This window comes from Dendropsophus ebraccatus, chromosome 8 (genome assembly GCF_027789765.1).
Source record: "Dendropsophus ebraccatus isolate aDenEbr1 chromosome 8, aDenEbr1.pat, whole genome shotgun sequence".
Lineage (NCBI taxonomy): Eukaryota > Metazoa > Chordata > Amphibia > Anura > Hylidae > Dendropsophus > Dendropsophus ebraccatus.
In genome coordinates this window covers 15,080,489-15,096,692 of record NC_091461.1, presented here as the reverse complement: position 1 = coordinate 15,096,692, position 16,204 = coordinate 15,080,489, and the positions used below count along the sequence as shown (strand labels likewise).

The window sequence follows — 16,204 nt, the reverse complement described above, 5'->3', positions numbered from 1 at the left end:
AAATCCCTACTATCATTTCCACTTCTTCAATGTATGACCTACTCTGTCTGATCTGGTCAAAAGACTCACTAATATGAGACTGTATACAGCCAGGGCGCCTATTCTTTCTGGTTGTCCTATGAGAATATATGTTCTTTTTCCTTTTGTCTTCTACGAAATATAACGAGTCCTTTGATCGCTCAATGAATGGTCCCAGTTACTTTGTCTGAATCTGCTCGTCATAGTCACACAAGTGACATCAGGATTGGGGGATTACTTTATACATCACCATGTTGTAGCTATTGCCCCTATATACAGTATCATGTGCATGGTGTTTTTGGTGTATATCTGACATGACATAATGAAAAGTAGAAATGAAATAAAGTTTTGCTTCTCCTGTTACTGGAGAAGGTTATACCCCCCACCCCCCAATAAATAACCCTTTGAGCCTATGTAGGATATGATAACAAGCAAAAGAACTCCCTATAGCTGGATGGGGACCTACAGAATTTCATTATGGGGGTCTAAGATAGCCCTATCTGATACTATTATGTTGAGCATACCCATTGTGGGGTAATGAGAGTACCCATGGCGGTGCCCTGACAGTGCTGACATGAAGATCACTATCTGCACCTCATATTGTCCACGTGGTCCACGTGTGGATGGTGTTGTTCTCCTTAATGATGCAGGCAGACTTAATGATGCAGGCAGTGAGGAAGTCGTACAGACTTATAGAGGAGCCCTAGAGGAAGCTGTTCACATCACACAGCGCTGAAGGACAGGACGCAACTTGCTCTGGGTTCTGCTGCTGCAGTCACCTTAGGATTTAACCCTACGCTGTGCAGAGAAGCTGTGAGATGGAGCCTAAGAGGGTGAGTTCCTACCTTATTTTCTGCATAAATGAAAAGAATGGAGGGGCAGCTACTGGCAGCAGAGGATACAGTTGCTGGCACTGCCTGTATATAATCATTGATATACTGATATGCAAAGGATTGTAGATGCAGCTGGATGTGACGGACATTACTAAACCATGTGAAGAATAGTACAATGTGCATGTGGAGTATAGAGTGCGCCAGTAGGGCAATTACTAGTGTGTGTGTATGTGTGTGTGCATATATATATATATATATATATATATATATATATATATATACAAGATCTCTTTACATGTAGCTACAGACACAGATCTATAGTGTGGGTGTCATTGTGGTTCTGTTATCTTGTTGTTGCTGATGGTTTCCTGTATTAATCTTCCTCCATCTCTCTTGGGGTCTCAGTCTCTGATCTCGTGAGTCTTCTTTTATTTTTCACCGGTCTTTTCTTTTCTGATCAGTCTCGTTCCTTCTGTTCTTCTCTCTTTCTGTGTTTTATATATTCTCATTCTCTTACTCTCTCTTTCCTTTCTCTGGTTCTCTTTCTTGCACTTTCTTTCATTTTCTCTCATCTTTCTTTCTTAGTCTTTCTCTAGTTTCCTCTCATTCGCCTTATGTGTCATTCTTGTGCTCATCTTGGCTTCTTCTATTCTCTCTCGTTCTCTTAGTTTCTGATATCCCTTTAGGTTTCACTGTCTCTTTTTCTTACTCTTTTTTGTAGATGTCTCTTTTTCTCTTCTTCCTCTTGCTTTTTTTTCCTCTGTCTCTTTTTATGGAGTTCAGAGACTGCACCATTGTACAAGACTTTCTTGGCACGAGCCTCAAACACATTTTTTCCCAGCACTGCTCTAGGTGTGCTGAAAGTCTGTCGAGAAAATAACGTTGGCAAATCTCCCCCAACTTCACTATAAAAACATACATTTTTGCCCTTTCCCTAAGTGAGCTACAATATCCCGCCTCCTAGACTCCCTCACTGTCTGATTATCCAGAATGGTGAATGCTGGCCATATACGTTGGCCAAATGCTCCCCATACACATGTACAATTGGCTTAGCTGAGGGTACATGTTTTCGGATTGCAGAAAGGGGGATAAGCTGCTACCAAACGTATCTCGTAGAGAAAGGGATCAGGCAGTTAAGATTATCTGCCTGATCCTTCTGCTTTTCAGGGAAGTTACTGCCCATACCCATTTGATGATCATCTGATGCGGCCCAAATCAGTAGCTTTGGCTGACACTGATTTGACATATCTGGCCTAACATGTAGGTGCTGATCACTGATCTTTGGGATGAAAACCTGGTCACTTATTTGATTATTCTCCAGACCCCTCACATGCAGCTATTGACGTGTAGTCTCCTCTTCATCTTCACACTCCTAGAACATTCGGTCTGCTCCTGCCTAACCCACCATCTCTCCTCTTGTCCCGTCTATGTTGGTTTCTGCCCTTCATAGTCTTCATAGACAATGCCCTTACTTAAGTCTCCAGTGATCTACCGATGGCTAAATTGCATAGCGACTACTCTCTACTGATCCTCCTGGATCTCTCTGCAGCATCTGACTCTCTAGACAACCTGCTCCTCCTCAGTATACTCCGCTATATTGGCCTAAACGACTCTTCCTACCTATCTAACCTCTCCTACGATGTTTCTTCTCCTCTACCCTCTGATATGGATGAGTTCTGGCTCTTCTCCTCTCACTCTATTGCATAAACTATGATCAGATGTGGCTTTCATTACTATCTCTATGACACCCAGCTATATACCTCTTCCACTGACATCACCTGAACTCCACTATAACCCAAAACTACTACTCTCAGCTCCAAGACTTCTCTTGTGTTGCACCAGTCCTGGAATGTGAACCATGCACAATTGGAAAAATTCCCAATATCCATAGTTCTAATTTTATTTAGATCTTTTGTATTGCCAAACTCTAAGAAAAAAAAACTACAAAAGCACCCTCACCGGTCTTAAAGGGGTTGTTCGCCAAATTGTTTTTTCTTTCAAATCAACTGGTGCCATAAAGTGCCAGAGATTTGTAATTCACTTCTATTAAAAAATCTTAAGTCTTTCAGTACTTATCAGCTGCTGTGTGTCCTGCAGGAAGTGGTGTATTCTCTCCAGTCTGACACAGTGCTCCCTGTTGCCTCCTATGTCCATGTCAGTAACTGTCCAGAGCAGCAGCAAATCCCCATAGAAAACCTCTCCTAGACCTGCTTGTATATAGATCCCAGGCCAAGCCCTCCTTTCCCCACACAGACCCCCGACCGGACCACTCATGAGTACAGACCCTGGACCCGACTGCTCATGAGTACAGACCCCGGACCGCTCATGAGTATAGACCCTAGACCAGAACTCTCATGAGTACAGACCCCAGACTGCTCATGAGTACAGATCCTAGACCAGACCGCTCATGTGTACAGACCCTAGACCGGACCGCTTGTGAGTACAGACTCAAGACCAGACCACTCATGAGTACAGACCCTAGACCAGACCATTCATGAGTACAGACCCCAGACCAGACCACTCATGAGTACAAACCCTAGACTAGACCACTCATGAGTACAGACCCCAGACCGGACCGCTTATGAGTTCAGACCCCGGACCAGACCGCTCATGAGTATAGATCCCCGACTGGACCGCTCATGAGTACAGACCCTGGACTGGACCGCTCATGAGTACAGACCCCAGACCAGACCGCTCATGAGTACAGACCCTAGACCAGACCGGTCATGAGTACAGACTCCAGACCAGACCGCTCATGAGTACAGACCCTAGACTGCTCATGAGTACAGATCCTAGACCAGACCGCTCATGTGTACAGACCCTAGACCGGACTGCTTGTGAGTACAGACTCAAGACCAGACCACTTATGAGTACAGACCCTAGACCAGACCACTCATGAGTACAGACCCCAGACTAGACCACTCATGAGTACAAACCCTAGACTAGACCACTCATGAGTACAGACCCCAGACCGGACCGCTTATGAGTTCAGACCCCGGACCAGACCGCTCATGAGTATAGATCCCCGACTGGACCGCTCATGAGTACAGACCCCAGACCAGACCGGTCATGAGTACAGACCCTAGACCAGACCGGTCATGAGTACAGACTCCAGACCGGACCGCTTGTGAGTACAGACTCAAGACCAGACCACTCATGAGTACAGACCCTAGACCAGACCACTCATGAGTACAGACCCTAGACCAGACCACTCATGAGTACAAACCCTAGACTAGACCACTCATGAGTACAGACCCCAGACCAGACCGCTTATGAGTTCAGACCCCGGACCAGACCGCTCATGAGTATAGATCCCCGACTGGACCGCTCATGAGTACAGACCCTGGACTGGACCGCTCATGAGTACAGACCCCAGACCAGACCGCTCATGAGTACAGACCCTAGACCAGACCGGTGATGAGTACAGACTCCAGACCAGACCGCTCATGAGTACAGACCCTAAGCCAGACCCTTTTGCTTACAGACCATAAAGCTTAGACCACATGTTCAGCCATTCCCCTTTATTCATTCCTCCACTTCTCCTACTCCAGGACCCCACTGCAGACAACATCCAGGACATTGCTTGTTGCAGTGCTTGGGTGCGGAGGGAAGAGCAGGAATGAGCAGGGATGAGTATGTTGATGGCTCCAATGCTTTTCATGTCTCTGGGAGTTTCAGGAGATCTCTTTTCCAGTTTCAGGAGATCTTTTTCCAGTCTTTTCAGTCGTCTTTCAGACATTCTGAGAGAGTAGATGGAATATAAGAGACTATCTGAAGCAATGACCCTGCTTGTTGATGGTTTCCACGTAAAACAGCAGGTTTTTTTTTAAATCTGAACTAAAGGTTGAAAAATAAAATAAATCATAAAGACGTAAAATTTTCGACTTTGCGACCATGTGACTGAAATGTGAAGCTTCACTAGAACTATTCAACATTGCCCTATATACAAAGTCTTGTTTCGGCAAGTTCAGCTTCTGTCAGCAAGGAGCGTTCTTCTCCATCTGTATGACTTACCATATTGTTTCCCAGCCATGCCTGTAAGTATACAACATCTATCTCTGCAGAACATGTACAACATATCAATACCTGCAACTAAAACAGTCATTCCACCCTAATTCCTTGGCCAGTATGTGCACCATGACTCATGCATTGTGCAAGGTACCTACCAGCAGAGAGGACTGATAGGTCTTTAAAGGGGTTATCCAGCGCTACAAAAACATGGCCACTTTGCCCCCTATTGTTGTCTCCAGTTCAGGTGCAGTTTGCAATTAAGCTCCATTTACTTCTATGGAACGGAGTTTCAAAACCCCACCCAAACTGGAGACAACAGTAGGGGGAAAGGGGCCATGTTTTTGTAGTGCTGGATAACCCCTTTAAATGCACGGACCACCGGAGCTGAGTGGTGTGCAGCTCCTGCAAACAGCTCCTAATATCTCAGCTTCCTATAACTTTGGCCAGAATGGATTATCTTCATTGAGAATATCTTTTTATGAGCTCTTTAAAATTCCCCCCCTGGCCCTTTAAATATTTTATTGACATACAGATTACAGGGATTATATGATATATTATATTAATTATATACTGTATGTGGAAATCTTACTGAGAGCCAAAAGCCTATTTAATAATACAGTCACAGAACCATCTACAGGCAGGGACAAGTAGATGGAGATGTAAAAAGTATATATATATATATATATATATATATATATATATACAGGGTGGTCCAAAAGTAGGTGGACAGTTTGTAATAGGGTTATAAAATGGGGGAGATTTATCAAACATGGTGTAAAGTGAAACTGGCTCAGTTGCCCCTAGCAACCAATCAGATTCCACCTTTCATTTTCAAAAGAGTCTGTGAGGAATGAAAGGTGGAATCTGATTGGTTGCTAGGGGCAACTGAGCCAGTTTCACTTTAGACCATGTTTGATAAATCTCCCACGAATAATCCTATTACACATACTGTCCACCTACTTTTGGATCACCCTGTACTGTATCCTGTATTCGGCAAACCACTAGGCCAACCATTATTCTCTGACGTTTATGAAATTAGCTGTCTAAGCTTGTTCATACCTGCAAAAATGATGTGGAAGAAAGCAATTAAGACTAAAAGTAATTGCTCCTGTCATATACTGTATATTGGGCCTGGTATGATGTAGAAACAGGAATAAATGAGGAGCTAATAGGACAGCTGAAAAATTGAGCTCTAATCAACTGATCGCTGATATCGCCTATAGCACACCTAGTGAGAAAACAAGGTATTACACTATAGCAAAAGAAAGCCACCTGGGATGAGGTATTCTGCCGCTGGTCCACTAGTGTGGTAGTCACATTCAATCAAATGTCTAAACTACTAAATGAGGAAGTACAGTCTATTTAATATCTTTGGTTTATATGTCTCTGCAGGGGCGACTTACAGGTTCTCTGGCCTTTGCTGTATCGGTGGCGGCAATTGGTTCCCTGCAATTTGGATACAACACAGGAGTGATCAACGCCCCTGAAGAGGTAAAGTGAATATTGTAGTTGACACAAACATTTCAATAAATATTTTTATCAAAATTGTTCAACTATCATGTTTCATAATGGAGAAAAGATTTAATATAATATTCCATGATGGACATTTATTAGGACTGGGGTACTTACAATAGTATTACTATACTTTGGCACCAGGAACCATGAACCTTAGCTACACTTGTTGGTTGCGTGCTTCAACACGTTCCAATATTCACTTATTTGCTCAGAGACATGAACGTTCCTGTCCCAGAATTCCAGAATGTTCCAGAATATACAGAGGGGAAAAAAGAAAAAAAAGCAGCTGACACCAAGCCAAAACAGAAAACCTTTGTGTTGGGCAGTAATAGTGGTAGACTGGGCAGTAATAGTGGGTGACCGGGCAGTAATAGTGGTAGACTGGGCAGTAGTAGAGGGTGACCGGGCAGTAATAGTGGTAGACTGGGCAGTAGTAGAGAGTGACTGGGCAGTAATAGTGGGTGACCGGGCAGTAATAGTGGTAGACTGGGCAGTAATAGAGAGTGACCGGGCAGTAATTGTGGTAGACCGGTCAGTATTAGAGGGTGACCGGGCAGTAACAAAGGTTGACTGGGCAGTGACAGTGGGTTACCGGGCAGTAATAGAGGGTGACTGGGCAGTAATAGAGGGTGACTGGGCAGTAATAGAGGGTGACTGGGCAGTAACAGAGGGTTACCGGGCAGTTATAGTGGGTGACTGGGCAGTAATAGAGGGTGACTGGGCAGTAACAGAGGGTTACCGGGCAGTTATAGTGGGTGACTGGGCAGTAATAGAGGGTGACTGGGCAGTAACAGAGAGTTACCGGGCAGTTATAGTGGGTGACTGGGCAGTAATAGAGGGTGACTAGTGATGCGGTGTAACGCCTGGAGTAGTGGATCCACTGGACCGTCACTAGCGATGGCACTAACCTCACCAGGGAGCGGAGTCTAAGGGGCCGCTGGTCTTCACCAGAGCCCGCCGCAAGGCGGGATGGACTTGCTGCGGCAGGCGACCCCCAGGTCGCTACCCCTGGCTTGGTTGCTAGTGACGGCAGGTGAGGCGTGGCAGGAGCAGTAGGCAGGAGATGGTGCTGGCAGAGGTCTGTAGGCGTAACCGCAGGTGACAGGCTGAACACAGGAGCAATAGTGTAACAGAGGAGCAGGAACCAGGAACAAGGACTAGGGACCAGGTAGCGGACAGGAATCAGGAACAAGGACTAGGGACCAGGTAGCGGACAGGAATCAGGAACAACAGGGAGCTGGGCCAAACGCTATGGGAAGCATGTAGAGGCTCCAACACCTGTAGTGGGGCAGGGCTGGAATTTATAGGAAGTGATTAGTGCACCTTCCAATAAGGGGCGGACTGGCCCTTTAAATCTGAGACAGCCGGAGCGCGCGCCCTAGGAGGCGGGGACGCGCGCGCCGGCCGGCACAGCGGGTGACAGGAGCGGGGCGAGGTAAGGCGCCTTCCGGGGCCGAACTAGTAGCAGCGCCGGGTCCCTGTACATGGACCCCGGCAGCTGCATGGAGAGGTCCGGAGCACGGGACGCCGGCGCGGCCGTGACATGTGGATGTGTGATCTCCAGACATTTTCAGCACTTGCAGGTTCTCTTTATGATCAGGACGGATTCTCTCGTATTCTGAGAACTCGGTTTATTGCTTTGTCCCCGGGCAGATAATTGTTTGCAGTTCTGTGGAATGTTAGGAGATGCAACGCTCCTACTGTATATACCAGAAAGGGTTCAGTGTCTACATATTCCATTTTCATATTGGTTTGGTTCTTTTCAGGTCATCCGATCCTTCTACAATGACACGTACATCCACCGCTACCAGACGCCGATGACTCCCGGCATGCTCACCTCGCTATGGTCGCTCTCCGTGGCTATCTTCTCTGTCGGTGGAATGTTTGGATCTCTCTCTGTTGGGTTCTTTGCAAACCGCTTTGGCAGGTAAGAGCGTGACACTGTTACTATGAGGGTCATGAGGAGTGTAAAGGATCTGTGCTTATGGATTGTCCGAGGATGGATGCCACTTTATGTATATGTACGCCATTGTGCTCTGAATAATCAAATAATTCTATGCTACCGAAACCCTTTAAATTTATTGCTTATCTATGGAATTACAATGTATTTTGGTTTCTCCGACACAATAACATGAGGAACTCCAGTACAACTAAATGACAAAAACATTTCAGAGCCATTAGACCTCCCTCTTTATAACACGTCTAAGTCCAGTATCAGTAGACAACCTACTGCTAATATAACCAATCTCATCAATTCTCTTTGCCAGGAGGAACTCAATGCTGCTGGTCAATGTCGCCGCCCTGGTGGGAGGAGCGTTAATGGCTCTTTCGAAGGTCGCTTGGTCCTTTGAGATGCTGATCATTGGAAGATTTGTTATTGGAATTTTCTCTGGATTCTGCACTGGTCTCGTGCCCATGTATATTGGGGAGCTGGCACCTACTGCTTACCGAGGGGCTCTGGGCACCTTGAACCAGCTTGGCATCGTAATAGGAATACTGATAGCACAGGTTAGTGGATGGACAATAACACTGACATAAATAGCAAAATATATTGTACAGTCCAAAAGTGGGAGTCGAATGCTAAAATAATGACTATTGTATATACTGTAATCCAATAAGAATGATATAATAGTAATAATAAGATTAATAGCAGTAAAGAGTCTCATTGGGTAGAACAGAAAAGACTAATGGGGCCACAAAGATCGGGCTCCTCTAAGGACGGCCCTTTGTACTCCAAAAAGAGGGGACTTGTACCAGGATTTGGGCAATGGACGTTATCTGAAAACTAATGTAGCTCCTAACCGTTCCTTGTCTTCCTTTAGGTATTTGGTCTGGAAGTGATCCTGGGGTCTTCTACATACTGGCCTCTCCTGTTGGGGATCACGGTCTTCCTGTCAATCATCCAGTGTGGACTGCTGCCGTTCTGTCCAGAAAGCCCCCGATATCTACTTATTATAAAGAACCAGCAAGAGGAAGCTGAGGCCAGTGAGTATCATGAGATTACCGGTGGTCATATTGGTACTTGCTTTGGGTGAATGATCAACATGAAATTTCAGCAACAAAAAACACAGCTATGCACAGGGTAGGGGATAATGTCCAATTGTGGGGGTCTGACCTCTGGTTCCCCAAACTCTTGAGAAATCGTTCCCTACAGCACTTGGCTATTTCCAGTGGCTTCAAAGAGAGTGAATGGAAATGTTGGGTGGACCTGCTGACCCACTGCTCCACTCAGCCAGAAAAGTTGGGGCCCCACTCTCAAGGTTGTGAGGAAACCAACCCCTGGGACCTCCCCACATCCTTGAGAAATGGGAGTTTATAGCATTTAGAGGGTTGTGTGCCCCTGCTCATCCGTTTTTCCACTCTGCCAATAGAGTTGACACTCCACTCTCGAGATCATGAGATCTTAATTGTTGGAGTTCTTGCCATCAGACCCACATCACTGGAATACCACTTTAACATTTGTAGATCATGCACCTCTTGTAATCTGTGCTGCTCACATTAGTAGAATGAGGATTATAGCCGGCCAAGAACTCAAGAACGTCATATGAGCTGAGCTAAGAAGTAGGCCATGTCAGCGGGTCCAACTGCCCTATTCTTTTGTTCTTTGGGGTCCAAGGATTGATAGTTGGCTACGTTCCTTATTAAATGAAGGTCTGAAAAGTCCTCTGAAGTCCATTTTCTCAAGAAACAGAATTCAAAGTCCTTTGATTATACTGGTGTTATTCTAAGGCCTAGAAAGACTAGATACAATAGACACATATAAGTGGTTAACCTACCCAGTGGTCTCCAACCTGACATTGACATGACCCATAAAGCTCTCTAAGTGCAAAAACCTTACAGAAAGGCGTTGTCCAACAATGGAACTTTCCTTAACTGTCTACTAAAAGAACATATTAGTAAATACAGTTGTTTTACCACCTTCCTTTGGTCTTTCATGGTTTCCCTCTGCTTTAAAAAAAAACTGGTCTGTTGTCTTTTATACATCATGCAGTGAGCTTCCTTTTTATATGAACTTGACACTCAAGTCAGGAACTCAGCCAATTCTCCCAGATAAATTGAGAGGGAGGCAGATTTGGCTGAATTCTAGTGTCTGACAGAGTTCTCTTCCAAATAACATTTGGAAAATGGATTAATGAATGGCCTGATGTATTGAATTTATTAGATCTGTCTATAAAAGAGAAGAAGGTTCTGATCTGGACAGATAAGCAGGGCAGCAGATGTCTGCTACGAGAAGGCGCCCCTTTATTAGCAGTAAATGAAGGCTTGGCGTGTATACAGCAGCAGGTTGATTGTGACCCTACGTCACTGAGCAAACAATAAATTCTAATAGTAAACCAGGTTATACGTGTGGTGGCTTCATGTCGAGAAGCAACCATCGCTCCGGCTTTTTAGAGATGTTTGCTAAAGACAACCCTCCTTCCATTTACTTGACTTGGACAGAATAGTCAATAATTTTCTTTTTATAGCGACTTACTTAACTCTCACTATGTGAATTTAGTTCTGAAGAAACTTCGAGGAACTCAGGATGTGTCCTCTGACATGGAGGAGATGAGAGAAGAAGGTCAGCGCATGGCACAGGAGAAACCCGTGTCCTTTTTAGAACTCTTCCGCTCCAGGCAGTATCGGCAGCCCATCATAATCTCCATCGTTCTGCAGCTTTCTCAGCAGCTCTCTGGCATCAATGCAGTAAGCAGCCTCATCTTCTACCTTCCTCCTCCGTTATATTTTTTAATGTTTTTAATACCAATGTTTTGATAAATTTTTCTTTTGGTTTCCTGCAGGTCTTTTACTATTCTACTAGTATCTTCAGAGACGCCAATGTCCCTAACCCGATTTATGCGACCATTGGAGCCGGAATTATAAATGTTGTCTTCACAGTAGTATCGGTAAGCATCTGTGTTGATACTTTAGGGCACTACAATATGTCTCCAACCTCTCAATTGGCCATCTTTTTCTTTGTTGTTTGAATTAAAGGAGAAGTTCGGTAGGGGTGGGACCCGGGTACGTCACGATCTGGGTTGAACATCCCAAGCGGGTGGGATTTAGCCTGCTCATCCAATCAGTGACTGCAGTAATGTCCCGCCCCAGTCACTGACTGGCTGAGCAGTCAGTAGCCGGAGGGGAGCTAAGAAGACAGCCGTCAGGGTCCAGGAGTGGGATCTGGTGCTGCGTGGGCACCGGGACAGGTGCAATCCCTCAAAAAAACCCTTAAAGGAGAAGTCCCCCCACCCTTCTCCTTTTTCTTCCTATTCATTTTGGTTATTATATTGGTGCCCACCTATTTCGCACTTCTGTTTTTTTCTTAATAGCATATGCACTCATATTCTTGTCTCTTTTTAAGCTCCTGATTGTAGAGCGAGCCGGACGTCGGACCTTGCACCTCACCGGTCTTGGAGGAATGGCAGTGTTTGCACTGATTATGACAATTGCCCTAAAATTAAAGGTAAGGCATGGCTCAGCTATTGTCCTTCCTCCTGGCTTCAAGGGACTATACTACAATCATGATCATACCACCATAAAGCGCTCATCTAATACCACCATATAGTGCTAACATAACACTGCCATACAATGCTTAACTAATACCACCATACAATGGCTTCATAACATTTCCATACAGTGCAAAACTCATACCACCTTACAGTCTAAGAGAACACCAGTATACCGTACGCAACTAACACTACCATACAATACTTACATAACATCATCATACAGTGCCAATATGACCATACAGTCTTACAGAAAACCACTACTCATCTAATACCACCACATAGTACTTCACAGTGTCAAGATAACAGCCCTGTATATAAGAACAGTGATAACATGTTTGGTTTATATTCTTTTTCAGGACTACGCCATGGGATGGAGTTACGTCAGCATTGTGGCAATCTTTGGGTTTGTGGCCTTGTTCGAGATTGGCCCCGGACCTATCCCTTGGTTCATCGTAGCTGAGCTCTTCAGTCAAGGTCCTCGACCAGCAGCCATGGCTGTATCTGCATGTTCCAACTGGACGGCCAACTTCCTAGTGGGCATGTTGTTCCCCTACGCAGCGGTAAGTTGTACGGGGGAAGGGGCTAGTGAGCAAGAAGTGGATGTACAATGGGTACTACCCTGTTCACACTAAAGAACTAGGTAGCATTTAAGGACATTGCATGGGGATTGGGGTAGGGTCTTGTTGGCTTTTTATTTTTATTGTTCCTTTGATCTGTGTGAGACAAGACCTATTTTTTAGTCATTGAAACCATTTTGGGCATACGCAACTTTTGATAACTTAATAATATATTTTTCTTGGAGGACACAACCATGTCCTATAAGAGCTACCCTCACCAGGAGTACTAAGAGTCCACTTCTTGGGACTTTTAGGAGGCCTCTGGTTGCCATCTTAACCACCTAGCACCATGTGATACCACACCAGGGGTGGGGCTATGAAGTGATAGATGTTGCTATTGACCACAGTATCTAGCAGGTTAAACAACTGGGACCAGACTTATCTCCAATCCCGACCACTGCTGGCCCTTGGCTTATCCCCTAACCTACACTTGGCGTATCCCCTAACCTACACTTTGATGTTCATGTACGTCAAATGTTGCAAAGCGGTTAAAGACGAGGTTCCAAGATTTAAAGACGTAGCTCCCTACTTGTGTTTGTTGAACTAAATATATTTCCTATCATTACTACAGGCGGGATGTGGCCCCTATGTCTTCCTCATTTTCATGGGTCTGTTGATCATCTTCTTCATCTTCACGTTCTTCAAAGTCCCAGAGACGAAGGGTCGGACATTTGAAGAGATCGCTCAAGACTTTAAGAGAAAGAATCCCATAGAACCTTCAAGCAAGCGCAACAGTGTAGAACTAACCGGAGTGAAGGTGCCCCCGGAGTAAAGAAAACGGGGGTCGATGGTCAACACCCACCATGCTCTACCTCCTCTACTCCATATACTAAGAGACCAGTGAACATTAGTGGTTGGGACATCTCAGGAGAGTTTTCTTATGCCAAAGACTTTCAATAATGGAATATTTCTTGTTGGAAACCTTGAAGAGGTCACATCATCCTACAGACTGTTGGAAAGATACTGAAATCTTTGATTCACTGTATATAAAGTATGGAGAACCTTGTTGCACGTGGTATCAATGAGGAAGACCAGGATCTTCGAGAGTTTAAGATATTAACAGGAACTAGGTCAAGTTTATTTATTAAAGGTATTTGAGAAGATCTATATATATACATATCTCCACCTTCCCTTCTCTAAATCACAGAATTATGGCCAGTATTGAAATGATCATAGACTCTGTATATACACCTAGCTGCTGTTTGGGTGATCTGCAGTTAGTGGTCAATTTTCTGCAGCACCTCCGCAGGTAAAGAGAAGTATTACACGTTTCCCTTTAAAATCAATGGTCTATTTATGTAATACATAAACATGCTGGGTCCTCCAAAATGACAGATACTTTTTGAAGCTGGTGTCCACTCTAGCTAATAAAGTCAAAGAACTTTCATTTGTAAATTACACAATCCCTTTTAACTTTTATGGAAGATGGTACTATCTAGCTTGATAGTCATGGTACTATTGGATTATCTTTAACTTTTTCATAACCATTAGTTAACACACTGGGCACCCAATAATTAAACTTGATTCTCCAGGGTCCGTCTGGCCACCATGAATGGAGTAAAAACAGTCTGGAGATATGGGCTATGTTACACCTGCTGCTTTGTAAATATTAAAGATAATATATCGCTGTGATTTTTTTTTTTTTTTACTGATCAGAACCAGATACTAAAACATGTTTTTTTCCTAATCTGTTTCTATTTTCTGACTGTAGTTTTTTTTATTGAACTGTTTGTACATTATTATGGAGGTGGCCATTTTGCCTCAGATATTTTAACAGCATTTAAAGGTATGGTTTACAGCCAACCCCAAGGACCATAGGCACAATTGACAGGAGCTGTCCCATTCAGATGAATGAGAAAAAGGCTTCTGGGCGTGCTCAGTGACCTTTATGGAGGTCATTCTACAGGAAGGGGGTGCTTGGTTGCGAGCAACAGCTATTGTGTGGCCCTAATCTATATCCTGGTGTCATCTCTTAGGCCTCCAGGCTGTTTTTATGGTCAGGAAACCCTGATCAGGAAGCTTTTCAGGAAGCTTCAAGATCAGTTACAGAAGCAAGGGTCAATTCCCAGTGGCATTTGCCTAGGTGCTGACGCTGGTCTGGGCTGTCTGGCAGCAGATCTGGAATTCCAGAAAGTTTCCGGAATTCCGGATGCTCCCAATAGGGATAGATTTTCCTGATGTATGCAGGGAGCCTTGCTGGACTCCTATCTATAATTAAAAGATGGACACTGCTGAAAAGTGTACAGTACAGTTTAGGCTGGGTTCACACTATGTATATTTGAGGCTGTATTTGGTCCTCATGTCAGGTCCTCATAGCAACCAAAACCAGGAGTGGATTGAAAACACAGAAAGGCTCTGTTCACACAATGTTGTAATTGAGTGGATGGCCGCCATATAACGGTAAATAACTGCCATTATTTCAATATAACAGCCGTTGTTTTAAAATAACAGGAAATATTTGCCATTATATGGCGCCATCCACTCAATTTCAACATTATGTGAACAGATCCTTTCTGTGTTTTCAATCCACTCCTGGTTTTGGTTGCTATACAGCCTCAAACATACAGCCTCAAATATACGTAGGGTGAACATAGCCTTAAACTTGTGGCCAGAAAGAAAAATACAATATTTCAGGATTATTTTATAATGTAAACTGGAAGTAAGAAAATTAGAAAAAAAAATCACCAAAAATTCTTAAAAATATATTTAACATAAAAATTTAAACAATAGGTCGTTTTCTGATCGTTCATTCCCTTTAAGGACAGTTTTTTTTCTTTCATAATAACGGGTAAAGATCCCAAGAAAAAGAAATTGTAAATTTTGATATGTTTTTAATGATTCTGTCCACTTATTTTGTATCATATTCTGTGTCGCTGATTCAAGAGAGAGAGAGAATGCGTTTCTGGATGGTTGTAAGTGACTACAGGACTCTGCGTGATGTATATAAGGTTCTGATATTGTACATACCCTCCGCTCTAACTACACAAATGATTCTTCGAGGAAATAAATGAGTGCACTATTCTAGAGAAGTCACATGTGGCGTTAAGAACCCACAATGCCAAAGAGTAAAAACTATTGCTGAAAATATTTTTTTATGAATAAAATGTTTTTGTTATTTTAACACAATGGCTTCCTGATACTTTGTGACCTCCATACTGTCAGTATTCCATAGAGCGGTAGAGAATTTGTCCACAGCAGAAATAGAAATAAATAAATAAATAATAATAGTAATGGGCGCCCCCTTCTGGTGTTTCTACACATTACAAGCTTCCTCCATCAATCCAGCATTGCTGTGTTTTATATGGCATGACATATAAAAATTTAAAGGGTTAGAAAACCTGGACACTTTCTTCAAGAGACAGCACCACTCTTGTCTTCAGCTTAGGTGAAGTTTGCAATTAAGCTCCATTCACTTCAATGGAGCTGAGTTGCAAAACCAACACCCAAGCTGGAGACAAGAGCGGAGCTGTCTCTGGAATAAAGCGTTTTTCTAACGCTGGATACATCCATCTTATGACGTTATCCTATACCAGGGATAGGGAACCTTCGGCCCTCCGGCTGTTGCAAAACTACAATTCCCATCATGCCTGGGCTTTGGCTGTCTTGCAACAGCTGGAGGGCCGTAGGTTCCCCACCCCTGTCCTATACCCACAAGATTTCTGAGCTGAGAGATCTGAGGTTAGGATCGTCTAACCTGCCTATAGATTCCCTTAAACATGTT

The 16,204-nt window shown here is 44.0% G+C and overlaps 1 protein-coding gene across 1 annotated transcript; it reads left to right on the top strand.

Moving 5' to 3' along the window:
- The first annotated feature begins 681 nt into the window (after positions 1-681).
- Positions 682-14,170, top strand: LOC138799091 (solute carrier family 2, facilitated glucose transporter member 3-like). Its single transcript, XM_069979860.1, has 10 exons — positions 682-851; positions 6,255-6,353; positions 8,144-8,304; positions 8,645-8,885; positions 9,200-9,362; positions 10,876-11,063; positions 11,159-11,263; positions 11,719-11,820; positions 12,223-12,426; positions 13,055-14,170. Exons 1-10 carry the CDS (start codon positions 837-839, stop codon positions 13,253-13,255), a joined length of 1,479 nt encoding a protein of 492 aa, XP_069835961.1. The 5' UTR covers positions 682-836; the 3' UTR covers positions 13,256-14,170.
- The last annotated feature ends 2,034 nt before the right edge of the window (positions 14,171-16,204 follow it).

Excerpts from the sequence above, each read along its gene's own strand:
- LOC138799091 (XM_069979860.1), top strand. Across the intron at positions 8,305-8,644 it reads TTTGCAAACCGCTTTGGCAG|GAGGAACTCAATGCTGCTGG; the intron begins GTAAGAGCGTGA and ends TCTCTTTGCCAG. Across the intron at positions 12,427-13,054 it reads TGTTGTTCCCCTACGCAGCG|GCGGGATGTGGCCCCTATGT; the intron begins GTAAGTTGTACG and ends TCATTACTACAG.